The sequence below is a fragment of the Dermacentor albipictus genome, chromosome 10, assembly GCF_038994185.2.
Source record: "Dermacentor albipictus isolate Rhodes 1998 colony chromosome 10, USDA_Dalb.pri_finalv2, whole genome shotgun sequence".
Classification (NCBI taxonomy): Eukaryota; Metazoa; Arthropoda; class Arachnida; order Ixodida; family Ixodidae; genus Dermacentor; species Dermacentor albipictus.
Window position 1 is genome coordinate 33,740,247 of NC_091830.1, and position 27,294 is coordinate 33,767,540.

General features: G+C 43.4%; 1 protein-coding gene across 2 annotated transcripts in view; it reads right to left on the reverse strand.

Moving 5' to 3' along the window:
- Positions 1-363: 363 nt before the first annotated feature.
- Positions 364-27,294, reverse strand: part of LOC139050433 (uncharacterized) — a 33,530-nt gene continuing 6,599 nt past the window's right edge. For both annotated transcript variants that reach the window (XM_070526805.1, XM_070526806.1), the window contains exons 2-17: positions 24,168-24,408; positions 20,976-21,080; positions 20,292-20,366; positions 19,908-19,988; positions 16,629-16,745; positions 13,499-13,552; positions 13,242-13,298; positions 10,947-11,003; positions 10,783-10,845; positions 6,065-6,091; positions 5,919-5,975; positions 5,076-5,135; positions 4,923-4,991; positions 2,645-2,704; positions 1,924-1,980; positions 364-605 (exon numbers count right to left, since the gene is read on the reverse strand). In XM_070526805.1, coding sequence (XP_070382906.1) covers positions 516-605; positions 1,924-1,980; positions 2,645-2,704; positions 4,923-4,991; positions 5,076-5,135; positions 5,919-5,975; positions 6,065-6,091; positions 10,783-10,845; positions 10,947-11,003; positions 13,242-13,298; positions 13,499-13,552; positions 16,629-16,745; positions 19,908-19,988; positions 20,292-20,366; positions 20,976-21,080; positions 24,168-24,408 — 1,270 coding nt within the window. In that variant the 3' untranslated portion in view covers positions 364-515. The remainder of the gene's footprint in view (positions 606-1,923; positions 1,981-2,644; positions 2,705-4,922; positions 4,992-5,075; positions 5,136-5,918; positions 5,976-6,064; positions 6,092-10,782; positions 10,846-10,946; positions 11,004-13,241; positions 13,299-13,498; positions 13,553-16,628; positions 16,746-19,907; positions 19,989-20,291; positions 20,367-20,975; positions 21,081-24,167; positions 24,409-27,294) is intronic.

Here is a 27,294-nt window from a genome sequence, read left to right on the forward strand (position 1 = left end):
GCGTAGAACAAAGTAAGCGTAGCACATGTAGTAATAAAAGGTTATTTCGCATATATGTAGCAACGCGGTGTTGAGACAATCTCGGCAGCAGGAAACAATTATGTGAAATCGCCTTGAACGCTAACCGCAAGAAAGGGAAATCGAGCACGTCCACTTTGCGCGGAAACAACAAAAACAACTAAAAAAAAATGACAACCAACGTCGTAACAAAAGGTAAACGCGTCACAATCGGAATGACCGAGTGCGGATCGAAGCGAAGGCGCTGTCATTTCCACAAGACATGCTAGCACTCGCAAGCACGTTATCGGCTGAAATGTCAGGTTTCTAGATGCGCAAACAGGCACAAAAAAGAGACACCGTAGGTTTCACTCTCGTGGCTTTTATTTCGCGTCATTGTTAAAGTGAACGAGGATTAAAACGAAGTTGTCGGTAGAAAAAACAATCACAAAATAATTTTTTTTCTTCGTAGCAAGCTTGCAGCAAACATTGTGTTGATCGCAGTGCTCAAGATAAGACTATTTGGAACCCCCGCGACCCTTCTTGCCTTGACTGCGCGCCTCTTTTTCGCCAACGATGATGTGCAAATGATGCAAGCTGTTTCTCATCTGAAAAGAAAGAAGTCTGGCATATATTCAGCTTGCTGCAAGCAGCTGTCAAGAAAACTACAGTGGAAGATCGTTATCGGTGCAGAAACTCTCGGGTGCATGACCAACATGAGCATCGCAATTTTGTAGAATTTCTTGAATCGAGAATCCCGGGAAGCAGGTGATATAAAAGAAAAATGTAGCTGAAGCTAAAACTTCAGCTGAAACTTCCAACAAGCGCATCGATGCTTGCTACAAGCATGATTAACTGCACAGATCCCAGGATTCCAGATATGCGTTTTTTAAGTTCATTGAACGTTCTTAAACCATAATATACCATGATTTACGGTGTGCTGTAGCGGTGGCCTCTGGGCTTTCTTTTTTAATTTTTTGCGCACACTGCATATAAATTGTGTTCTAGGACTGTAGCTGTATCGCGACTCATTAACTATTAGAACGAATATAACAGTTAAAACTCGATCTAAAGAAACCTAATTTTACGAAGTTCCCGTTCTAACGAAGCAATTTCCATTCGCTCGCAGGTACCAATAAGTTTGAAGGTTGTCATTAACCCTAATCAACGAAACTACTTGGCTGAACTCGACTTAACGAAAATCATTTGTGCCAAAATCATTTTCTGATTATGAGATACGCCGTAGTGGAGGTCTTCGGAAATTTCGACCACCTGGGTTTCTTTAACGGGCCCCTAAATCTAAGTACATCGGTGTTTTCGCATTTCACGTCCATTGAAATGGGGCCGCCGTGGCTGGGATTCGATCCCGCGACCTCGTGCTCAGCAGCCCAACACCATACCCACGGAGCAGCCACGGCGGGTCTTCCCTTTCCTCGTTTTATAGCGTGCATAGACCAAAATACGAGACAATGAAGCCGCGACCACTGCAGTTGATAAACAGACATTTCACGAATTTACACGTTGCATATCTTGAACGTAAACAAAATTGTACGCCATATCCGTAACTATAAAACATTTATTTATGCGCCGTGCTAAAGCCTCGCTTAACTAGATTCCAACATGGTTGGCGGATATGCATTTTTTTTTGCAAACACGTTTCACTCACTTGGCGGAAACGGCGTTGAGCGAAATTAAGAGCGTACAAACGTCTTCATTTTTGATTCCCTAGCTCCGCAATGTTGGGCTGTGAGACGAGGAACTTCTGACTTTTGTGCGAAGTGACGTCAGCTTAAAGCTGTCATCAAACACCGAACGCATGCACACAACCATTATCATGCATACTACTCGACCGTACATTGCCGTACGTTTGGCTTCTGCCCAAAATGACGGCGCTTAAGCGCTAGACTAAAAAAAAAAAACTCATACCGCTTCCATCTGTGCGAAGAGTTCCTCGTTGGCGCCATGTAGACACCGGATTTCGTTCTGGAATAAAAAGAATTTTAAAGACGTAGGCCTGGCGTCGATCAGTATTCAGCACTGTTAATCAAGCGCTATTAACCGACTAATTTATTGATTATTATGCAGCAATAATGTACTAGGAGAAGTTATGTCTCCTTTTGTCACGGATTACGACATACGGCCGATAACTGTGTGAAATTGACATATTTTTATGCCGAGGTGATGGAGACTCTATTTAAAGCAAGTCAAGGTGAATTGGATGATGTCTGGCGCATTCTCTAGCGAGTCATCGTAAATACGGAGTAATATAATGCTAACGTATTCTGCAGTCAATCATGCTGCGTTTCTTAAAAAAAGAAGAATTCAATTCACACCTCAAAGCGGATGCAAAATTTATTTATTGGCTACAAGCATTACGAGACAGGAAAAATGACTCTTTCGCCATTGCCGATGGCACACGGCACATTGACCGCATTGTAAAGTATGGTATACACTAACATGTTTCCGAATTGTGTATTCGCCGTCATCCTGCACACATTCCACGCCAAAAAATGCGCGAGGGTGGCCAGTGCCACCCTCGCGCATGAGCACTGAATGGCAAGGCAAGTATGTCACAGCACTAGGAGAAATGAGATATGCTAATTGGCCAACCATTTTTCGAATAAGTAATTTCCAACGTTTGCCTCACCTGAAAGCTGTAGACTGGAGCGGAAAACTTTTCGTTCATATTTTTCATTGTCTCTTCAACCTGTGCGGTATGAAAAACAAAAATGACTCAAAATAAAGGTAAAACTTGGCGTTATATATAAATGCACGTGTGTCGAAAGACCAGTGCTGCCAACATTAAGGAAAGTTGCCTAGATCTATGGATTTTAGGTTCTGTTTGTGGAAAAAAGACAATTTGCCAAAATCTAGGTTGATGTTGGGCTATGACATGGATGAAAGAAAGACTCGGAGATGTAAACAACAACTGCTGTGACGCACCGATTACGATACCGGAAACCACTGATGCCACTGCGTGCTTTGAAGTCACCTCAAATTACGTTCGCATTTGCTTGGGTTGTATGACTTACCATGGCGCATCAGAATTGCGCAACACATTTGAGAATTGTAGATGGTGAGTTTGCAAGACGTATCCGCTCGAACTGAGTTGTGAGGATGACACAATTACGATAAAATTCCCGAAGTGTAGGACGAATGCGGGGGCATTGCAGTTACTTTTGTGCTTCAATCCATAAAAGAGCGTTTTGTTAAAATGCGAGTGGAACAACAATGCATTTGTATGGCTAGTTTGATGGCGCATATCTCACGACAGCTGTTATTCTGGAAATTAATTGCAAGTGGATACGGTTTCCAAACCCAACGGACGAAATTCGTGAATTGCAATATCTGCCATAAAACGATTGATTAGGAAGTCACTTAGGGGAATTTTATTAATTATTTGAGTGTGAAGATAAGGGAATGTGAATATAAGGGAATCGAGATAAAGCGCAGCTTTTCGCTGTTCTAAGTGTACTACAACGTTGTGGCCTCGATGGCATGCCTACCCCCATGCTCACGAACAACTTGCTATGGCAATGAAGAGAAAGCTACAGGGATTCAGCTTCTGCATATGTGTTACCATGCCGAATAATGCGGCAAAGTTTGATAGCGCTTTAGATTTCTCGGAGAATGTAATGAATCACGCTTTCTTCCATGTGCAAAGGTGTCACATTTGCCGAAACAGGGGAAAAAAGGTAGAAAAAAATGCATTATTATTTACATTTAGCAGAGTATAGTGCCTCATTCTACGAATACGAAGCATATGATTACTCTTCCGAAGTTAAAGGGTCTATCTACCGCTCGGAACATGGCCTTGGATTGTGCTGAGAATGAGAACATTGCGCGTCAAATTGACGGAAGGTATCATGCTTGTATTCCTGTATACAAGGAATTATATGTTTAATTTCGCTCTGAATGCGGTGAAAGAATGACGTGGCGTCGTTCGACAGGGAAACAGTACAACCATTTCGTGTACCGTCCCGTAACCAAAAATCCGCGCAGGGAGAGTTGTTGTGCTTGGATACGATAGTGGATACAATTTTGCTTGAAATTGTGCTTTATGCTCTTCTGCTAATTTCTTTTGCGGGAGAATATTTTTTTCCCGTTTCCAGCTAGTGCATGTTGAAAGGTGGCGCCGCCTTGTGCAAACAAATGGAGTCATGGTATACGGAATGGTGCATTTACGCATGCCCCCCGAGATCACCTTCGCATTTGCTAGTCAGTGTTGTTGGGTTCCAAACACAGTTTTAAGAGGAATCTTCTGCAGATTTAATAACTTTTTTTTTCAAATATTTCTACCCGCTTGCCAGAGAAACTACTGCACGTCTGGGCACTACGAATGGCAGGCTTTCTCTTGCACTAGGAAATAAAATGTGCAACTTTTTTTTCAGGAGAGCTCTCACATGTACGCTTTTTTTGTCTCAGTAGCTTCCCGGTCATGCAACAGTTGTCCTCGACGACTTGCTGCTGCGCGATCATTCCAGTTTGAGTGATCTAAGAATTTAACGGTTAAAAACCACCTTAGAGGTAACTTTCAAACAAGATTTGCCGTCTATTTGTGCTACGCAAAGAATAATGCACTAACAGAAAAAAATTTACAAATCGAAAAGTCGCACCTTGATAAGATCTTAGGGGAAATCTAGAGAAGCTTTAAATCCGAGCTCTGGAAAAAGTTGCTTCGGAGGTTGGCAGCACAACACGACGCTGCCTTAATTTTCATAAACAGATCTACTTTCACCTTCGTAGTTGTGACTTTTCATTGGCTGACTTGAGCCGACTCTGCTTTTGACCTGCAACAATATTCAGCCGCCGCAGGCACGTATCGAACCCATGATATCCTGTTCGACAGCAAAACTCTATAGCCACTGAGCTACCGTCGAACGTAGCCGAGCACGTTGAATTGAGACAGTTTAGAGGGTGCTTACCGCATCCAGACGGGCTTTTGTCTCTTCGCTGATAAAGGACAAAGCTTCTTGGAGGGAGCCCTGACATTTCTGTGGAATAGAGAAAGGAATTAAATTGGTGCCCGCTTACTGAAAACACCCATGCGCTTGTGAATGCAAGGCACATTCCCTTACCTCGAGATCCGAGACCGTCTTTTCTGATTTTGCAATGCGTGTTTCACATTGAATTTGGACCTGCAGAAATATTTACCAGGTGCATCACCTTTGCCTTTTAAGTAGGTTGGGCATAATTGAATGAATTATTCTGCTCACGCACGACAAAGCAAAAACACTATTGCACATTTCACGCTATATGCGTGCCAATTTGCGCGAACAGCTGAATTTATTTTATTTCAAAGTAATTGTTATATTTTAACGATTTTGTTTAGTGCTTGCATGCCTTTCACAGCTTTTACGCACAGTCATAAGTGTTCACAAATAGAATTATTGATATTTAGTATACAAGTAGTCCATTATCTGTATATTACCAGAGCACGCACGCACGCACGCACGCACGCACGCACACACACACACACACACACACACACACACACACACACACACACACACACACACACACACACACACACACACACACACACACACACTCACTCACTCACTCACTCACTCACTCACTCACTCACTCACTCACTCACTCACTCACTCACTCACTCACTCACTCACTCACTCACTCACTCACTCACTCACTCACTCACTCACTCACTCACTCACTCACTCACTCACTCACTCACTCACTCACTCACTCACTTCCGGGCTACCTTTCTTCATTACCAAGGAGCCCCATCGGTTATTTTCAACGAAGATATTTGTGTGGTGGCAATGCAGTATGCAATGAGCTGGTCTATATCTACCATATCGACATATGGGCTTGTAAGAACTCGACGAGAACGCACTCCGATAAGATACACAGATATGCGTTACAAGATATTGTCCAAAAGACACGCCAAGTGGCCTTACGTTCCTCATGTCTCCTTGGATTGTTGGCACTGCAACTTGGAGCATCTCCACCTCGTCCTGCAAAATACGCGGTGCTAATATCAAGCCCTGTAAACGCCTTTGCTAGTTAAACGTCATATTTCTTTCAAAAAACGCCAGAAACTTACTTTTTCTTTGTTAGCCGCCTTTTTAAGCTGCAAGAAAGAATGGAGAACCAATGAAATGTTCGTCTATAACTGGGTTTGTCTACAACCGAGTCGTGTTCGATAAATTGCCTAAGCAATGGGTCCTGTTTGATGCGGACGAGTAATTAGCATCGGTTAAGCTATGCGAGTGGAACCACCAGCCGTCGCATTCCAACTATGGTGCGCTGGTGTGCGCCGACCATGCTACCGGACCCGTCAAACAGGATGGCTATCACGCCCTTGCGTGTCGGGCGTGGAGCTTTTGTTTCCCTCCCTGTGTGACGCTTCCCGAAGGTGTACCTGGAGGTCGGCACGGTTCGAGGTAGTCCTGAAACTTAGCCCTGAGAAAACCTGCTTTGCAGTACTGGAAGGTCGTTAAAGAACGACCAGGTGAGGAGGCATTGCCGGACGCATGTGGACATAGGATGATAGGGCCCAGGGCCGAACATGACGCCCACTTGCACGGGCCCAACGATTGGATGCAATTGACGACACCTGCACGAGCTCGACGATTGGTTGAAAACGACGTGACCCCGACGGAATGAAGGGGTTATAAGCCAGATAACCGTCGAAAGGGAGAGACGTTCTTGCCGCGAGTCGCAGCTGACGATTTGTTGCCGGCCGTCGATGAACTTTTACTGTTATTTTAATTGTTTCTAACCCTGTGCGTAATGTAAATAAACATTAATCTCTCCAAGTCCCCCTCAACGTCGACCAACTCCCACACTCAACGATAACAGACAGTTTTAGTTTAGCGTACGCTATACCATTGCGTACGTCATAAAATAGCGTGTCGTCACTGCGCGTGCGCAGAACGCTAAACGACCCATAGCGTATAGCATACGCACGCTATTTCTCGGATTTAGCGTTAGCGTCTTTGCGTGCTTTGCGGAGTATGCGTGAAACATTGAATTTGGCGTTGCTTTTGTTAAATGCACTTCGTTCGTGGCAAATCATTGTGTAAACGGCTTTCGCTTAGTCTCAGGCCGCTTGGACGGCAGAGCATTATAAATAACCTTGTGGTGTTTTCGAGGTCGATTCTCGTTTCCAATGAGCCGAAGCCTAACGAAAGAAACGTTTGATATGTCAGTGCCACCTATCGCTGCAGTCGGGAAATAGCCGCAAGGATGGCATATGGCCTCTGAGATCCAAAGATCTCGCAGGCCAAATAAAACTGTAAAAAATGTGCGCTGCTTAGCGTAGGCTGCACTATAGCATATAGCGTACCCTATTAATTGCGCACGCTAAACTAAATCTGTCTAATATAGATAGTCCACACAGGTGGAATATAAACGCACACGCTCATATGACTATATACGGAGAAACTAGGCTGAGTTGATCGGTAGTAGTTTCTTTTATTTTATGTCTTTCTACAGCGTATTGCTTTCGATTAGCACAGAATACATCAAGGCACATTGAAAAATAAAGTTTTTTTGACCCTAAGTTGATGGCGTGAAATGTTAGGGTTGAAGCAGAGAGCGTGAATTTGTGCTCGTGTACATGTTCACGTTCGCTTCCTGCTGCTCGTTTTGGTAGCATGTGTCGTGAAGGTCATGAGTTAAGCAAGGAGACAATACCAAGAAGAGTGCTTTCAACTAGAAGTTTCTGGCTTGGGGAAAAACGTTGGGAACGGGTTGGGAAATAATATACAAGCGCTACTATCCCATGCAGTACACCGAGCGTGGACGTTTTCTCCGAGCATTTCGGAGTGTAGAACTTTTTTTAAAAAAGGTTTTACTCCGGCATCATTGTTTTATGAATATTCGCAAAGTGCGCATTCACTGTGGGAATGCCGGCGTTCACACATTCACAAATGACCAACAAAACCCAGTGTATCATTTCTGATACACTGAATTTGATGCTCAAACCTCTCATATAAGCACTAGAAACCGAATGTCGAGATCATACTCGAGTTTTTGATACGCTGGAGGCAGTTTTCTGTTGCGCATGGTTCAGAAAACTAAGTGCTAAATAATTACGGTGCCAAGTAGGTTATAATCAATTATTACTACACTGTTTTCTTCCTACCTATATAGTTTCTATGGCGAGAAATGTGAACAGGTTTTTAAAATTTCCTTGGATGTAAAATGGTGTTCGGGCATTGTGGGGTAAAGGCCCACCCCAACGAATATTAATTTGTCTAAATGGGCAAAAAAAAAAGAGCAGTAAACAGTGGCCGTTTTTCCTATGTTTCGTAAGTATATGAGCATTACAAAGAATTACTGACCCCTTAGTTTTTCTATGATGGGACGTTTGCCCGGTCCCCTCGGTAAAGTAAACGAGGTGGCTTCTTCATATTTCATGATTATCAGGGCAGGTAACGGGTGAGGTGTACAAAGTTGAAACTGAGTCGGTTAAATGGGGCCTTGTCAGTAAATAACGTATTGTACTGCTCTCGAGCGTTGTGAAAGGGTCTAATCAGAGGCGCTGAATTTAGCTTTTGCTCGAATGGCAAACTTCTCCGGGAAGTTTTACGCCTCTGGAATAAATACAGATTTTGTAAAAAAAAATCTAATCAAGTGTTAGAAAGTGTTCTACGGCCGCTATCTACACTTCCCAATGACCCTACGCAACTGTAGGTTACTCTGGGTTTATATTTTGCAGGAAGGGGGCCATCCTAAGTGCAATTTGTGACAAAATTCTTACGTTCGCGGCCTAGTTATAAGCGTCGGAATTACTTAACTCTCGCTTTTTTATTTTTATGCGATCACAGCCCTTCGCAATTGGTTTCTCCGTTGACCTCGGTAGATTAAATGACGTATACCTTGCTTAGATATTTAGGAAATTAGGGTCACGTTATGGGTAATGATGCACCTTTCGCAGGAGATTACGTATGCAAGTGATAGTAGTTTCATAAGTGTAATGTTTCACGAACAAAGCAGATTTTTAGACACTTTTGGGGACAACTGTGAACGCTACCGAGATCAAATGAAGCTACCATCATCCTGGTGACATTGAAATGGTGAAGCAGGAGGATTTATGGCCAATGTTCTGTCGAATGAAACTGCATGCGTGGATTAATGGCTTAGCGAAAATTCCTTAGCAAGTGCTGGAAAGTGATATGTGTTGGCACTGTTTCAAAATGAGCCGTAAAATATGGGCGACGTGTTCCAGTATACGCGGTTTAAATAAGGCAACAGGACTCTTATTGAAACCACGTCATGGGGCGGTTCAGAGGATGTTTACACATCACAGGAGCGCGGCAGAGAATAAAGGTGACGCGGGAAACTCGTTTGGATTTTTGAACCATGATGAATGTGCACAGTGCCCTCCGGAGCTCCCTGGGCATCGCCACATTAGCCTCTTGAGTGCTGTAAATATCTGTGACACCCCTCAAAAGCACTGCAGAAACTGCAGCGCTTACCTTTTTACTAACGTTCAAGTCAAGAGGTAAGATAGATAGAATAGTAGAGAGGAGGGGGAGAGGAGGCAGACGATGGGTAGAACCACCACATTCGCTAAACGAATCAATAACAGCCTCGCCACTCTTCGCTCACAGTTCCCATGCAAAGGGGGGAGTGGGCAGGTGACGTGAGAAGGCAAGGAAACACCACTTCTATAGACACGACAGATGTTGCGGGCAAGCGGGAGGAATTAAGTTCCAAGGTACGGTATGGTACGTTTCTCATATTTCTGAACAATAAGCACTCTGCAAATTTGTCAAGCGGACAACTTACGCAGGGCGTGCAGGAGCAGAGCCGCTTACAAGCGCACCGTATGGTCTAGGCGACACTACGGAAGCGACCACGCATCAAATCAACACTTCTGTACCCGCCGGGGTAGCTTTGTGGCTATGGCATTGCTCGAGGTAGCGGGCTTGACTCTGACCGTTGCAGCCGCATTTCGACGGAGCCGCAATAGAAAACGCACGTGCACTTAGATTTCGGGACACGTTAAGGAACCTCTCGGTGTCAAAATTAATCTGGATTCCGTCACTACGGCGTGCTTCGTAATCCGATTGTGCTTTCGGTATGTACATTCCCAGGTACAATTCAAATTTCATACTTCTGCCACGACGCCATGTGCCATCTGAGACCATGGCAACACTCAACCCTCTCAGAGGTTACGAAGTACGGCGCAGAACAACGCCTCAAGCAAGCACCTTTCCCTGTGTGTTCTGTGTACAGTGCAGACAAACAGCAGTGGTGCGCGCAGGTTAACGTTTAGCATCGAGTCACCACTCCCGTGTTTGTTTAAACGTTGAAGAAATTAAAAATTTGCCGTTAACATCGTCGCCGCTCATTGTGGATGAACACGAAGAGCACAAAAAAAAAAAAACCGCTTGCATCGATTCCCACAGTGCGTGGGATCTGCATATTGTTTTTTTTTATGCTCGTTGCACTCCTTCCTCAAAGAGTGACCGTATAGTTTGTTTGAACACCTCAGGACGAAGCGACGCCATGATTGTCTCTTTCGCTTTGTTTTTCTTTGATCTCCTAACCCTCTGGGCTGTGCAGCGGGCCGAGGATGCCGCCAGGACCCAAGAACTCCTGGCCGTCACCTAGGCGGGGCCTTTGGCCCTCTCCACCAACTCGCGGGGCACACAATGAAGTTATTTCCTCCTCCTCCTCCTAACCCTCTTTTTCCTGCGTAGCGTAGTAAACGGCGCCTGCGTCTTGTTGGCCTCCCTGACTTTTCTTTCATTTTATCTCTCCTCTGGCTATAACAACGTTTCAGAGATCGCGTTGTGTTATTCTCACCTCTTTTACTTCGTTTTCCAAATGGGATATCTTCCAGAGAGCCTCTTGCAGCAGACCAGCGAGCTGCGAAATTTAAAAACAAACAAAAGCGAGAGAGGTAACACGTAGAAGATTAACACTAAAATGTAGTATCAACAAGGAAATATAAATGGAAAACTACTCACCTCGGAGGATTCGGTTGAAGATACAGGATGCTCATTCCTGGTAGGGTAGACGCGGCTCTAAGAAAGAAACAAAAAGAAACAGTGTTAAGAGTGTTAAGTTTATTTATTGATGTTGGCATTTGCTTGAATCATCGCGAGCGAGTACGGATTCTTAAGCAATGAAAATCATACAACTACGTCTGAGGACAGAGGTCCCAAAATATAAAACTAAGAATAGGTTAGATTTGACTTGGCGATTAGGTGGAGATGTTGGAATCATGTGCTTCTTGCCACTCCACCTCGCTTCTACGGGGATTAAGGTGCTATTACTGATTAAAATTAATTGACAGAAATTCTGATGCACACGGAAAAGCCGAAAAAGAAAGAAATGATGGAGAAAGTAATGTCGCCAGCTATGTACAATGTTGAAAAAGAAATTGAACTTCAGAGGCATGTACAGTAAACAGGAAAATTAAAGAGCGTGATAGAAGGCCCATCAATAAGACCACAGAACAGAGGGCTGACAAAGAAATAAGGTTGTTTTGCTGTGCCCCGAACGCTGCAACATATCCAGATTTGTGAATTGGTCCCAATGAATACGCTATTAACACTGTCAGTATTAGAGGCTAGGTTGACCGCAACAAAGAAATTCCACCACGTGGAACGTACTGCCGTCCATATATATATATATATATATATATATATATATATATATATATATATATATATATATATATATATATATATATATATACACAGCACATCATTCTCCATGCTCTAAACTTGCACTGTGCGCATCAAATCATCATCATGTTCTTGTGGTGAACCCGATGAGGTGATCTCACATTTCCTGTTGAACTCTCCATTTTATGATCAGCGGAGAAAAGAACAGTGCAAGTTTAGAGCATGGAGAATGATGTGCTGTATATATATATATATATATATATATATATATATATATATATATATATATATATATACACATGCTGAACATGTGTATATATATATACACATGTTGAACTCTCCATAAAATGGAGAGTTCAACAGGAAATATGAGATCACCTCATCGGGTTCACCACAAGAACATGATGATGATTTGATGCGCCCTAAGTTAAGTAGGAAGTCGTTAGCAAACGTTACGCACAGCTTGAGGTTTATTTACAGAGGGTCTGAAGCAGTCAGCACCTACATAATGTTCCTAGACATGACCATTTTATTCGTCTGCTCCTAGAAGAAGAAATCGACATTTGAACACATCCACTTGTGAGCTGCGGGGTAGTTACTGCAATTTCAATTTGCTAGCGTTCATTTATATGTTATATTCCCTTCATTTAAAGCGAGTAGGCTACAATGATGGTTTTAGGTCTGCTTGCTAGGACGAATATTTAGTGAACTTTATATGTTAATTTATTTGTACACCACCTTTTCATTGTAAATACAACCTCCTATTTCGCGTCTATCTATGAAGGTCTCGACTATCGAGTTTAAGCCCCGTTACATGCTGACAGTGGAGGATTCTCCGGGACCCAGTCCAGCTTCCATAGAACAGCTCTTATCCTTGTAGTCAACCTCAATTTTGCTGTAAAAAATAAAGTTTGAACTTGAAGCTCAAGAATAGGACGGCAGCTCGTGCGACGTAAAAAGTGGTCCTGGTGTGCGAAGGCGTGACGCGAAGTTCAAACTGTCTTTAAATGAACTTTACACGAGCTATTTTTCAACGTGTGACGTGCCTAGGCAAAGATGTCCGTTACGTATTACTTTTGTTGGCAGGTAAATAAAACTTGCATCTAGCTGAACACGTTCAAGTTTGTTGATTTGGTTATGATGGCGTAAGTATGCAGTTGTATGTGCTAAAGTAGTTTGAAGCCGTGTGGATATATGTATATTTATCATTCTCAATTATCCTGTATCTCGATAATATGTATCTCCATAATTCTACATTCGTATATTTCCATATGCCTATTTTATATTTATCCGTATATATGTCACAGTATCTCGCTATATATATGTCTGCATATTTCTCTAAAAGATAGATTTGATCGACCAAAGCTTGAATGGTATCTTCTTCACATGAAAGCATAGCCTAATTATTAGAACTAATAGCGCGCATTAAACTACTATGATACCAATAGTGTTACTACAGTAAGAATAATCTTACTAACGAGATGTTCTAAGAATAGCAGCACTATATATTTAACAGAATTACTAGTGTATGTCCTATTACAGCTATGGAGCTCAATTTTTGCATCCATCATGAAAACTGGTCGTGACGTAATGACGAAACTGTAGTGCATAAAAGAGTGGCGTTGTGCTTACTTCGAAAGGACTGGTGTTCTCCGCAGTGAACTTGTTAGCTGCATGCGACATGCCAACCTGCGAGTCGAAGCAGAGAATTAGCGAATAACGCTTCACCAGCAAACAATGCCTCTACTGAGAGGTGCTGATGGATGCACACACTCGTCACAGGAGCCTGTATTTTTGCTCAGGGAGATCTAGACATCAAGTATGGAAGAGGCAAAAACGTATTTGGGCATCATACTTGGGCATTTAAGAAAGCTTGGTGAAACTCTTACGTCATCGAAAAGGTCCTGTCGCCCAGTGCCATTGAAGCTCTCCGGAATTCCTTGCTGGAATATGACAGCAAACACACGTTAAAGCGAGAATATATGTTTCAGATTTTCCGTTAAGAGCAAGACCCACAAAGTCACTTGAACAAAATTAAAATCACAGCCGGAGATTTTTAGGGAAAAGCGTGCTGTTATGGGCTCCCAGACACATAATCAATCAATCAATCAATCAATCAATCAATCAATCAATCAATCAATCAATCAATCAATCAATCAATCAATCAATCAATCAATCAATCAATCAATTTTTATAGTACCTTGTCGCCTACAATATTGAAGATTAGTTGGACCAACAGACAACAGGGGGCGCAATTTAGGGGAACCATTAAAGAACTATATGTATACATGTCCGGCAGCATTCAGGTGAGCAACGAACAAAGCGTATTTGTCGTATGCAAACGCAACAAGACGTAAGAACTGAAGATGTACTCGAGCACAAGTTTTCATGTTGCGCTCCGTTAACCTTTTATCTTTTGTACTCCCTTAGCCGCATGTACCTTCCATAAAGTTCAACCAAATTGATGTCATATGTGTACTGCCTAAATAGTCACTAAAGGAAAAACATTGTCAGGCTAGATTGAACGATTAGGTATCGAATAATGAATTCGTCATACGTGGCCAGACGACATATCTTCTAAACGAGGAAATTACAGAACTGGAAAATTGAAGTGGCGCCACCTGTAGTGGACTGTGGAACTTCTAATGTAATGGCAACACAGACTGTCACTGTGTGGCATTGATGGAGGTCACGTGGAGATTACATCAGCTCATCCGTTTTGTCATGGGCGGGTTAAATTGAGGAGCAGCAGCCGGGCCTCCTGCGGCTATTTTCTACGCAACAAAGGGATACACTTCTACACGAATAATATATTGATCTACTTGAGCCTAATATTGTCCTTCAGGGTCCCTAATAATTTTTGTTCCAGTGATTTTCGACAAAAATGACACCAACCTCGATGTAATACGGGCACATTCGATCATCAGTGGCTCCTTTCCGCAAGCTAGTGCTAAAGAGCCAATCATGATCGAGCAATTTGTTCAGATCCGGGTCGATCTCAATCGGAATTGCCTGTGCGACCCCGGCGTAAGGAGTGCAAGACCACTATTTGTTCACCAACGGGAAGAAAACGCCCGCGAAATGCATTTCGAGTACTACCAGACGTCACTGATATTCAGCACGTCGTGTGAGCACATAGAGCCAATAGACAACACTAACTTCATTTGTGTACATAGGTACAGTACTCATCAGCGCACCGAGGTGATTCATTGTACTATACATCGAAAACCAGAGTTGTTTCTGAGCACTGTGTCTTTATTTGGTTCCTCAGTGGCCACCCAGTGGTCACCCAGTGCGCACCACCCATGTAAACTCTGTCGACCGCCATACGGCCCGATTTTCGAGTCTGAATCTCCGAGCAGTGTACATCACAAAGTGACCCTTGCGTAAACAAATACGGATACAGTAACTTTGTGCGCGCATAAACACACGTGCCAAGGCTAATCACAAGACCTCTTTTGATGACAGAACTCTGCAGGAAACAAAAACAGAGGGATGGAATGAACAAACGCCACGAGATGCTTTGGGACGTTTGTTCATTCCTTCTTCCGTTTTCTGTGCTATATTACCATTAAAAAAACACGTTGAACCATCCAGCTCTCGCAGGGAATTTAGGCGAGGAATAGGTCCTTCTCGTATGAAACATACTACTCGGAAATGAGTTGAGAAGCCATTGCATCGGTGGCCTTTTTAAGGGTACGAGGAAGTCAATACGTCGGGCAAAGTGGCCTCTGCCTTATATTTCGACTAAAAATTCAAATCTCATGAGATGGCACGTATTTACAGGCGTTGTTTTAGCTTTGTAACCCTGCAATGCCTATAGAAAATTCACATCGGCGGAGACTGCTGCAAATTGTTGACATTTCTGGACATGGAGGGTACATTTGTGAACAAACAGTACAGAAATGTATTTTTATTCAGTCATAACGTAATTATTATAATATATAAGCAATTTTAATTAGTGTGCTAATCTATACCTACCACTGAAACATTACTGCCCCCTATCAATAGCACAACTACGGGCTTTCTATCTAATTTCCCATAACTTAAATTACCATTTCGAGACATCGAATGCGGCGTAGCATATTTGATGCATTGTGCATTTAAGTTAATTGAATACTATGCACGCCGATCGTCCTTCTGTTTCTTAATGAGTGCCGGAAAGACAGATAAACAAGTCGCCGTTTCGCCCGAGAGGCGAAGCATCGAACGCGATAGCAAATTAGTAGAGAGTTATACGAAGCAAGGATAGTAGTCTTACGGGCTGTGTGAACTCACGATGATGTGTTGTGTTTAGTGGTGCAAGAGCCAGATATGGCCAAAGAGCGTCACGCAAGTGCTAATGTGGTGGCAATGCTCTGCCAATGCGATGGGCAGATGTATTGCAATAGGTAGATGTTACTTGGCTGTAAAATGGCTTAGAAATCAGTCGTTGTAATGCGTGTGAAATTTATAGGCAATAAAACTGTGTACATGACAACGAGGTGTGCTATGACTGCAAAATATATGTTACAGAACTATCACAGAATAAAATTTACGATTACGGAGCTAGCACTACCGCCTCACGAGGGCCCTTAAAATCAAGGGTACGGAATCAGGAGCTCTACAAAAGGCTGTATAAACATGTAAACATTCGCTGACTAACTAAATTGACAAGCACGGTGTCACGCGCGCAGGTAATCATGAACACACCTCACTCGAGGACGTGGAAACTCGCTGTCAAAATTCTGGAGTGAGGAAACGTGGCAGCGGCAGCGAGCGAACTGACATTCATGCTGCGTCTCGCTTCAGCGCGAACTCCGCTTCCTCCCCCTCCCCCCCCCCCCCCCCGCCTACGTGTGTGAGATCGAGGCACGATCGTCGGCAGAGCCTCGCAAGATTTCACTCGCATATGCAGCACACGGTGACGATGTCATCAAGCTTGGACTTCATGCGGAATATCATGGTGACGTCAGAAACGCACCAGGAATGTCCATATAGTTACTATCACAATAAGAAAAGAAAAAAAGGGATATTCACCTCAGGGAGTGACGCCACGTAGAGGAGACTGTCTTGTTGCTTTTGGGTACATTCTTTCATGTGATCTCGGATCTGTTTCCTTGGAATCTCACCCTTGCAATGGGGACACACGGTGACCTTTGGAACGGCCAGCAATAAATCACATCAAGAAATGCCATCTCAGATAAAGCTATACAGGCTAGCAGAACAAGCGAGACATGCCATTTAGTTTAATAGAGAAGGACTGACATCTAGGCAACATGGTACGCATGCAATGGGAATAAAGGGATACGTTATAGCTAGAGAACATTGGCGTCAGTTGAGTATCGAGAACAGAGGTCTAGTAATGCAGAAATTGAGGTAAATGCAGGATACGATTCGAGACTCCACCAGGACGGTCAAGTTCCAGACCGACGATGGTGCGATTCATAATAGTTCTGTAACCAGTACACAACCATGCACAAAAAGAGATAATTGCGTTGCATCATAAGATAAAAAATGCTACTTATTTATTACCATTCCATTGTTAAAAAAAGTAACTCTTTGACATTACCCTTCACAACGACGCCGGCCGTCTAAAGGTTTCATTTTCGCTCGACTCTGCGCCGCCGGCGCTTTCTAGTTGCAGTAGTTTCGTTATCACGCAGTCTGGTGCCGGTTCAGCTGGCTCACGCGAACTCACGCGAACTCACGCGAACTGCAAGTGGCGGAGAGCGAGGCTTACCGCGAATAACTTCGAAAATAGCGTTTACGATTCGGTACGTGCCGTATCCCCTTTTGCGCTGTCGGCTCTGTCACAATGGGTCATTTTCTGACGCCGCTTTTGCGTTTTGCGCAACAAACCGTAGCACCGGCTGGCGGGCGCCGTTCTACTCGCGGACCGCAGTGAAGGGCGGTGATGGCGTATGCAATATCAGGACTGCGGGTGATTCGAATTACGCCAGGGGTATGCGGACACTTCAGAGGCGATGTCATCTTAAACCAAGTACCTTCTTAGCACAAAACAAGCGCTGCGAGATTTCTGAAAAGGTATCTTAGTAGACCGCGTTGACATATTTGCCTTTAATGCCGCTGTAGACCTCGGTCTGCACGTACAAGCGCGACAACGAGCAAACAAGCGTGAATATCGTATGAAGTGTTTTACCGGGAGTCCATGCTCGGCGCTATCTCCCGTTAATACAGTGGCCGTTTCAGACCAGGCACACTCTACGTTGTCCTAAACTAACTCTGCACGTGTTTCACGCGGCGCGTGTAAGTTGAAGACCGAAAACTGCGATCATCATCATCATCATCATCATCATCATCATCACCACCACCATCATCATCATCACCACCACACCACCACCACCACCACCACCACCACCACCATCATCATCATCATAATCATCATCATCATCATCATCAGCAGCAGCAGCAGCAGCCTGGTTACGCCCACTTCAGGGCAAAGGCCTCTCCCATACTTCTCCAACAACCCCGGTCATGCACTAATTGTGGCCATGTCGTTCCTGCAAACTTCTTAATCTCACCCGCCCACCTGACTTTGTGCCGCCCCCTGCTACGCTTCCCTTCCCTTGGAATCCAGTCCGTAACCCTAAATGACCATCGGTTATCTTCCCTCCTCATTACATGTCCTGCCCATGCCCATCCTTTTCTTGATTTAAACTAAGATGTCATTAACTCGCGTTTGTTCCCTCACCCAATCTGCTCTTATCCCTTATCCCTCATCCCAATTCTTCCCAATCCAGGTCTCTGAATACCTCCTGTAAACACGCTGTGAATAGCATTGGAGAGATTGTATCTCCCTGTCTGACACCTTTCATCATTGAGGTTTTGTTGCTTTCTTTATGTAGGACTACGGTGGCTGTGGAGCCGCTATAGATATCTTTCAGTATTTTTACATACGGCTCGTCTACCCCCTATTCCGTAATCCCTCCATGACTGCTGGTCGCCATACTGCGCACCAGGCGCGCCGAGGGTTGCGAAAATAACGAACGTTATAGACGGTGTGCTGGCTACGCTTCAGTAGCGTTGATAGCCGCCAACAAGAATGCATATAGTGTGAAGCGGGAACGCAGATATGAACTTCATCACACCGCCCTGCTTCCTCTTCACATCCTAACTCTGTTATTCCCACAAGTGCCTTGCCCAGCGTGGAGTGAGAGATCTGAGGCTTCACTGAGGCTGACTTCTCCACCTATTCTGCCGAGAAGTACCCTACTCTATCTCTATACTTTAGGAAAATGTAGTTGGATATGGCCGGTAGTTCACACAGAATGCTCGTCACAGGCGTGGGTCTCGAACTTCCAAGTTCAATGTGAAACATGTGCGGAATAATGTTCAGAGCTGGGTTTAGGTGGTGGACTGCCCGCTGCCCTGCTGCATAGTTTACGTAGGCTGAAATGACATGCGAAAGGGTACTTTACCGGACCCCATCTAAACTTTTGGTAATACATCGTGACGATTATGATGTTTATTGACATCCCCTTTGAAACGGGGTGGGGACAAATGTGTCCTTAGCTTGTTTGATTTATGTCTGCTACATCTATCGCTATCTAGAATTTTGACTATCAGATCTCGATCTTACCTTTCGCATTTAGGACGTATATCACTATATTGTGCCTATGCCTACACCCGCAGTGACTCCGGTTTTACCAGTCGCTTTCCTGCTTCCAAACAAGGGAAGCGGTAAAGCGCCATCTACAGGGAGCGTTTTACCACAAAGATTAAAAAAAATTACTTTATTATCAGAGGAGGTAATTCGATTTCAAATGCTCCGCTTGGTGCTGGAAGGCGAGCTTCACTGCCAACCTGCAAATGTTGCCACGAGCAGCGTCCTGCGACAAGCCATGTTTGCGTCACGAGCCCAGCCTTCGGTATTTCTTTCCTGCTTCTTGTCCTGCGCGACGCACTTCTGGCAATGATTCCGCGTGTTCTGTATTGGATGATATGCTTAAGTCACGTGCCACAATTGGTGACGTTGTAGGCAGCGCGTCTGACGTAGGGACACCTATGCGTGCGACATTGATTGCCCTGAAGGAAGCGCACCTCCTTCGAAAGGAAGGGCTTACTGACTTTCGCTTATAACTTCAAATGCTTTGGCGTCGTGCAGCAGTTCGAGGTTTTGGAGACGCGATCGTAAGAGCGTGCTCTATAAGCAACCTGCTTCTCTGTATGCAGTGACCTAACCCGGTGAGGATGCGGAATTGTCAAAAACGTTTCGAGTAGGAGCGCCTTGGCAGGCTCACGTAACGAAAAGGCCATTTAGGAGAGGTTGACTTCTACGATGCTTGCATGCTTTACCTTTAGAACGATGTTTTCTTCTTTCTTGTCAGCCGAGTGTGCGGCACTTTGTTGCTTTGCTGATGGTGGGGGTGAGCGCACCTGCCAAAAATATACGCACTCGTGCTTATCTAACAGAGGGCGTCACGAAAAGGCAACAAGTTCAACGGCAAATCAAGAAGTCTGAAAGCACGGAATATTGAAGATGTGTATCACTGCTTCAAGGATAACATTTCTCTGATGGGGAGCATGTGAAGATGCACAGTAAAGGAAAAAAAGGCTAACCATTTTTGACGGGTGGTAATGTTAGTGCAATGACAGTAACATTAAAACAAGTGACAGTTTTGCTGGCAACAGCGACGTATCGATAATCATTGTCTTACGATAAAAATTGGAACTTATTACCGTGACGTAAAAGCGTGTACTCGGCCCTTCAGTTTTCTTAGCGACCTTATTACAAGGGCAGCGCTTGAGATGGGCCTGAAAAACAACAACAACGAACAAAATGGACATTTTTTAGCAAGAAAACAATGTTATGCTTTATTATTGAGAGATAAGTAGATCACGGAGGAAGAGATAAATCAAATTTAGTCCCTGAAATGAACACTTCATTTCGCAGTAAAATATTACCGATGTCGTGCATGACTATCTGGTTATGACTAGATTTGTAGGCTTACTCGACTATACCTGCGTTATCTTATTTAGGAGGCTTCTGGAACTTTGTGGGTTATTCACTGCCGACGACAAAGAATGGTACACGTTGTATGCCGAATCACGATGCACACCTCAGGAATGTAAAATTTCCTGTGAACTTGGCGTATATGAGGCTTCTCGTGTCCTTGCAGCGAATATTAAATCATTGGTGTAGCTTACTTCGCGAAGAAAGGGAACTAATATTTCGTGGTGTTAGATCTCGTGCGGCAGATCTGGTTGGTCGGCTGTGGCGCTCAGACCTAGCACGTGTCTTATATCTGAGGCACTTTCCGAGAATTTAAGGCTCGCCCAAACTGCTTTAACGTGACAAATTGACTCAAAATGTCGATGAAGAGGCGTTTATTAGGTAAAATATTACAAATGAAAGTTTCGTACCTTTAGGGCGCTGAAGGTTATGGGTACAGGTTCACCTTCACTCGATTTGGGGCAGATGATTCTCAATTTTTTAATTTTGTCTGGAGCTGAAAAATCTGGCGTAAGCTTTGAAAGAAGAAAAAACGTAAATCACTGTTACATCGACGTCCTCTTGTCCAGAAAGAAATCATGGTTATCTAAAGATAAGCAGCACTTTCTGATTGAGCTAGTCCACGAAGTCATCTTTAGAAATCGGAGCGCAGAGTTTAAGAGAGAAAGTAGGCAAAATGCATGCTTGTTCTATTCAATGCTCATAAAACGTCCTTGCGAATGCATTCTGCAACTGATACCGCACAAGATGCACACATTGTGTAATTATTCCCTGGGAACTGTTCTCTCTACTTCGAAGTAGGATGGAACATTTGGTGCCGGTGGTCAAACAGTGGAGTGCTATCAGCGTTCTAATTATTGGTAATTAAAAAAACAAATTTTTTCCTATGCTGACACCGTCGCAGTGTTAGAACGCCTCGACCAGGACCTAAATGTTGCAGCTCACATTGGACGTAACTGTAGCACAATAAAATTCAGCAACGCAGCTTTACGAGGCCGACGGCACACGCAGGCAGCTGCCGGCATCGGTAAAGTCGGCATAGCACGTAGGAACATTCGAATGCTATAACGGTATGTACCGGGTGTTTCAGCTAACACTCTCAAATTAAGAAATACCTGTGTGAGATAGCACAGTTATAGTCCATGAGCTGGTTTACTCTAAGAGATGGACATTACTTGCTAAAAAATGTGTGAAATACGATATCGACTAATTAACAAACTTTCACTAAATAGGTTGTTCAACGAATTACCGTATGCAACTTATTGCAATTTACGCATTCTACCCGAGGACTTCGCATGGAGTATCCACTTGGAAAGAATTCTGGGGATGACACTAATTCCGAGACAATAATTTCTAAACTTTGCGGAAAATCAGATGTGTTGGTGTTCCAGTTACTATTGTGCTTGAATACACAAAATGACATTTTGTTAAGAAATTAAGTGGAACGGCATTGCATGTTTGCCGCAAGTTTGACGGCGCATATATCGCTAATGGTGTCATACATAGTTTTTTCAAGTGGATATACCTTGCAGGCTCACCTGCTAGTTTTTGCAAGTTGTAATATTTTTCATAAGGTAATTAGTTTAAAATTATTAGTGATTTCTGTTGATTAGACGATAATGCATTTCAAATTTTGTGCACGTAAGGTCCGTCTCTTCGAGTAGACCAGCTCATGGGCTAGAATATAGCTATCTACCACAGGGAAGTTTTAACGTATTTCGAAAGTGCTCGCTGAAACGCCCTGTATATAGAAGTACCAAGATTGGATATACTCGAGTATAGCTTTCCCGAGAATACAGGGTGTTTCAGCGAACATTTTCAATGAAAGAAAGATTACGTGTGACAGATAGCACAATTCTAGTCCATAAGCTGGTCTACTTGAAGACGCGGACATTACTTCCACAAAAAAAGATGCATAATCGACTAATAACAAATATGCAATAATTAAGTTTTAAACTAATTAACTCATGACACATATTGAATATGTACAAATTTTAGCGTGTGAGACTACGAGGCATATGCACTTGAAAATAATTTTGTGGATCACACCATTTACGACAAATGCGCCGTCAAACTTGCTACAAAAATTCACTGTCGTTCCACTTGACAAACCGTCGTTTTGTGCAGTGAAACACAAAAGTAACTGCAACGCCAATGCATTTTTCTGCAAAGCTCTGGAATTAATATCTCGAGACCGGTGCGATCCTGAGAATTCGTTTGAAGTGGATCCGCTTTGCGAATTCTCCAGGTAGCATCTGTAAATTGCAATATGTGCTCTTAGGTAACTAGATAAGAAAAAACTTTATTGAATTTTAGTGAATTAGTCGATTATGAATTTGAATTTTTTTGTCAGTAATGTCCCCCTCTTCGAGTAGACCAGCTCGTGGACTAGTATTGGGCTATATCGCAAGCGCAATTAAAAAAATTGAAAGTGTTCGCTGAAACACCCGGTAGAGATACTCCGAAAAGCCTGGGTATGACGAAGAAGTGGCACCGGGTACAGTGAAACATTTGTAAAGCCTTTGGTAGATTTCAGGTAGTCGCAGAACATATTCCTAGGACTTATGAAGGACGTGAGAACTTTATGGCAGCTTCGTTGTCTTCGACATACGAGTTGTTTGTATTGGCACACATGTGCGAAGGTATTTCTTTGTTTGACTTAGTCTGCACAATTCTCGAACCAACCAAACAGAATATAACAGTGAAGCTACTTTCGAGTATACAGTCGCATTTCAAATATTTTGGGACTTCCAAACAAAGTAAAAAATATATATTAGGGGCCAAGTTCTCGTTATTACTATTAGTGAAAAGGAGTAGTCTTCACCCTTATAGGGTGACTAAATTTCTTTTATTTTCATTTTAATAGATAAAGTAAAATAATAGTTACTTTATATTATTCGATAACTGTACGCTGTTCACGATTTGACATCCGGTCAGTTGAGTGCACAGCATTCTCAGTGCGTAGCAAAGTTAGATACCGGAGTATACATGTTGCGTACAGCCGAAATAACGGAACTATCACGATGACCACAACTGATGGGAAATGAAAGTCGACTTCAGATATATGGGTTGTAGCGACTCTGCTCGGAGCTAATCGCATTACCGCCGACAGACATTGTGAGGTCAGTTCTGTCGTAATTCTTTTTTTTGAGGTTAGCTAGGCCTAAAGTAGTGCGCATCACTTTAAAGGAATGAAAGCGTTACGAGACCGACCAAAATACGGCCTTACACAAACCAAGGCCACTAATTAGTGCACTGCCGGCAGGCGAGACATTCATTTTGAATGACTGAAAATTGTCCTGCACAAGTTGGCTGCAGCATGCACCCTACGAGGAACATGTGGTCCTGCGGAAAGCACAAAGCTTGTGTAGCAAAATAAATTCCTATCATTCAGCACTTGCGTTGGCCCCGTTGTCCATGCCAACTCCAATAAACTCTGTCATCGGACATGTTTGAAAAAGAAAGTCGATTCAGTAATTTGATAAGCAAATCTTGGAATAAAAGGAAATTCGAACAACCAGCGATTTTTCTATTAGTATATTCAAAGTTGCGGGTGTTTGCGCATCTCTAGTTCTCACAGCAGAAAATAACTTTCTCCTTACCTCCCAAGTTTTGTATGTCTTTTCACAAGTAGCGCACGTGAAGGCCCCGTTTCGCTCACACATGGCACGACAGGAACTGCAGTAGCCGTGGCTACGCTCGTCTCTGTACAATTCGGCCGACACGTTGTCACACTGAATACACAGTACATCCTCCGGCAAGTCATCGACGAAAGTAACCCGCAGGTCCTTGGGGATGCCGCATAATTCAAAATCTCGCAGCAGTACGACGCCTGACATGGCTCTGCGCAATTAGGAAAAAGAAAGAGTTACGGTTCATTATATGAGTGACACAGTTTTTACCTGGCGCACAATAAAATAAAATTTAAAAAAGTCAAGTGTAGGTAAAATAGTTTCCCCTTCTTCATGCTTGGTTGTTCGCTATCCTTTTTTTAAAATGTAAATGTAGTGTGGTAGTACTACGGCGAATGTTGTTTAGTCGTGCTGTTTTCCGTAGGCAACCATTTACAGTCGCGAGCAAACACCTTGAAACCACGGATCGCGTACAAATTTTGTTTGTTTGTTCAGTGCTTGAGCGTGACGCTGCAGAAGAATCAGCCCAATCCAAGTCTGCGCGTTCAACCAATATAAACAAATGGGCAGAATATCACGTTGTATGGCTGTGACGTAAGTCGTTTTAAATTGTTTGCTGATGCCGCGTGGTCTCTTGCTTTTGTTCTCGAGAGTACCAGTTTTCCATTTACTTCAGTAATGTAGTGTTATAACTGTTTCCTGTATTCTAGCTGCTTCCTTGTTCTTTTTTGTGCCATCGTATCAGTATGCGTACATTTCAATTTCTAACGGGCTACTGAGAACTCTCAGAGCTCGGAAGCGAATGAGCGGTTTCTTCCTCGCTCTCGTTACCCTCCTCACGGGAGCTGTCTCCTTTCGCAGCTCATTTTTTTATTTTATTTATTTATTTATTTATTCAGTACCCACAGGCGCCAAAGGGCATTACAGTGGGGGGAAAGGTTTAACAGAACAGGTATAAACTTTCACAAAATTTTTTTTTTTACCCGACGTGAGAAAAACAACAAAAGTTCAACAGAACTTACAGAATTTTCAAAACACGGTAACTTATACATGGGCAAATTCAATCTAAAGGTAAAAAGAAATAGGCTAGTTGAGTCACTTCAACAGGGCAAAAAATACATCATTTGACACGACGTTGACGACACTGGCAGGTAACCTATTCCATTCCTGTATAGTTCTTGGAAAAAATGTCTTCTTATACAGTTCTGTCTTGCATGGAACTTCTCGTACCTTTAGCGCATGATCCACGCGTTGTGATCGGTAATGAGGTGGCATTATGTATTTGTCTCTTTCTATACCAATTGTACCGTAGAATATGGCATGGAAAAGTTTCAGTCGCAACCTTCTGCGTCGTACCTCCAAGGTATCCCATTTAAACTCTTCCTTAGCACTCGTAACGCTGAAATTAACTTTGTATCGACCCGACACGTACCGCACACCTAAATTCTGTACCCTCTCAAGTTTATTAATGTCACGTGCCGTCGGAGGGTCCCAAACTACACAGCCGTACTCAAGGACGGACCTTACGTACGTCTTGTACAGCAGCTCTCGTGTAGACGTGCTGAATGCTCTGGAGTTCCTACGAAGAAAACCTAACATTTTCCCTGCCTTAGCGGTTACATAGTTAACCTGCTTCTGCCATGATAATTCTGGGGTGTACCAAACACCTAGGTATTTAAACTGTGTTACTTTAGCTATTAAATTGTTATTCAAGGTGTAAGAGAAATTTATAGGGTTCTTCTTTCGAGTAAATGTCATGTTGACTGTTTTGGTTAGGTTTATCTGCATGCGCCACTTAGTGCACCATTCACTAGTTAGATTGAGGTCTTCCTGAATCAGACTGGCATCATCCATGTTGTTAGTCACCCTATATAACAAGCAGTCATCTGCAAAAAGCCTTAGCTGCGAAGTAAGGCCTTCGCCAATATCATTTATATACAATAAAAAAAGTAAAGGCCCCAGGACGGAGCCCTGGGGTACACCGGATGTAACTGCTTGCGGGCGCGACTGAACCCCGTTTACGACCACGACCTGCCGGCGCAGGGTAAGATATTCTTTAACCCATGCGACAACCTGCGGGTGAATTTTATATTTATGCATTTTTTCTATGAGCAATGAATGGGGTACCGTGTCAAAAGCCTTTCTGAAATCGAGGAAGATACACTCAACTGAAAGCCTTTTATCCAAAGCAGAAGCAATATCATTTGTGAATTCTAACAACTGTGTAATACAAGAAAACCCCTTACGAAATCCGTGTTGGGAGGACGTAATCACAGAATTAGTATTCAAATGAGCTACAATGCTCGTGAATAGAATATGCTCTAGTATTTTACATGCGATGGATGTCAATGATATTGGACGATAGTTTGAAACGTCGCTTCTAGGGCCAGACTTATGAACAGGGACCACAATACCTGTTTTCCAGTCATCAGGCAGGGAGGCTTCGAGCAGCGACTTGTCAAAAATTAATTTCAAGTACTTAGAAAGCGGTTCAGCGCATGATTTGAACAGGAAGTTTGGTAAGAAGACAAGTGTACACTACGTGAACAAGTGAACAAGAAGACAAGTGTACACTACGGCAGTAGCAACGTCCAACGGGCACTTGTTTCTTGTTTATAAACCCCTTAGAGCCCCCTTATTAGCGATCCGCCGATCTTCGGGTACCCGCTGTGGCCGCCGCACGGGCAGAGCCAAACATGGTGAAATCGGTTGATCGACGATGACAGGCAAGCGAGACGACGAGGAAGAGGTGGAAGTGTGACTCCATGACGAAGGCGCGCCAGCATACGCATTTGAATTGCGGTCCTTCGTACATATGGACCAATCTACAACTTTGACTCCGGTGAAGTCACATGTGTGACTCGCTTGGCGGCACGAAAAAATGAATAAGCGACTGAGAAAGCTCGACGAAGAGTGTGCGATTTAAAACCATGAGGGGTTTACGGGCCATATACGACCTGTTACAAGTGCAGACAAAAGTAATTGGAACACGGGAGCTGTGGCTGAGCTACAGGTCACTGCCCCCTGGCAGCCTCCTAGAAACAAGAACTTAAAATTAAATACTGGGTTTATCGGGCCAAGGTTAAAATTGGATCGC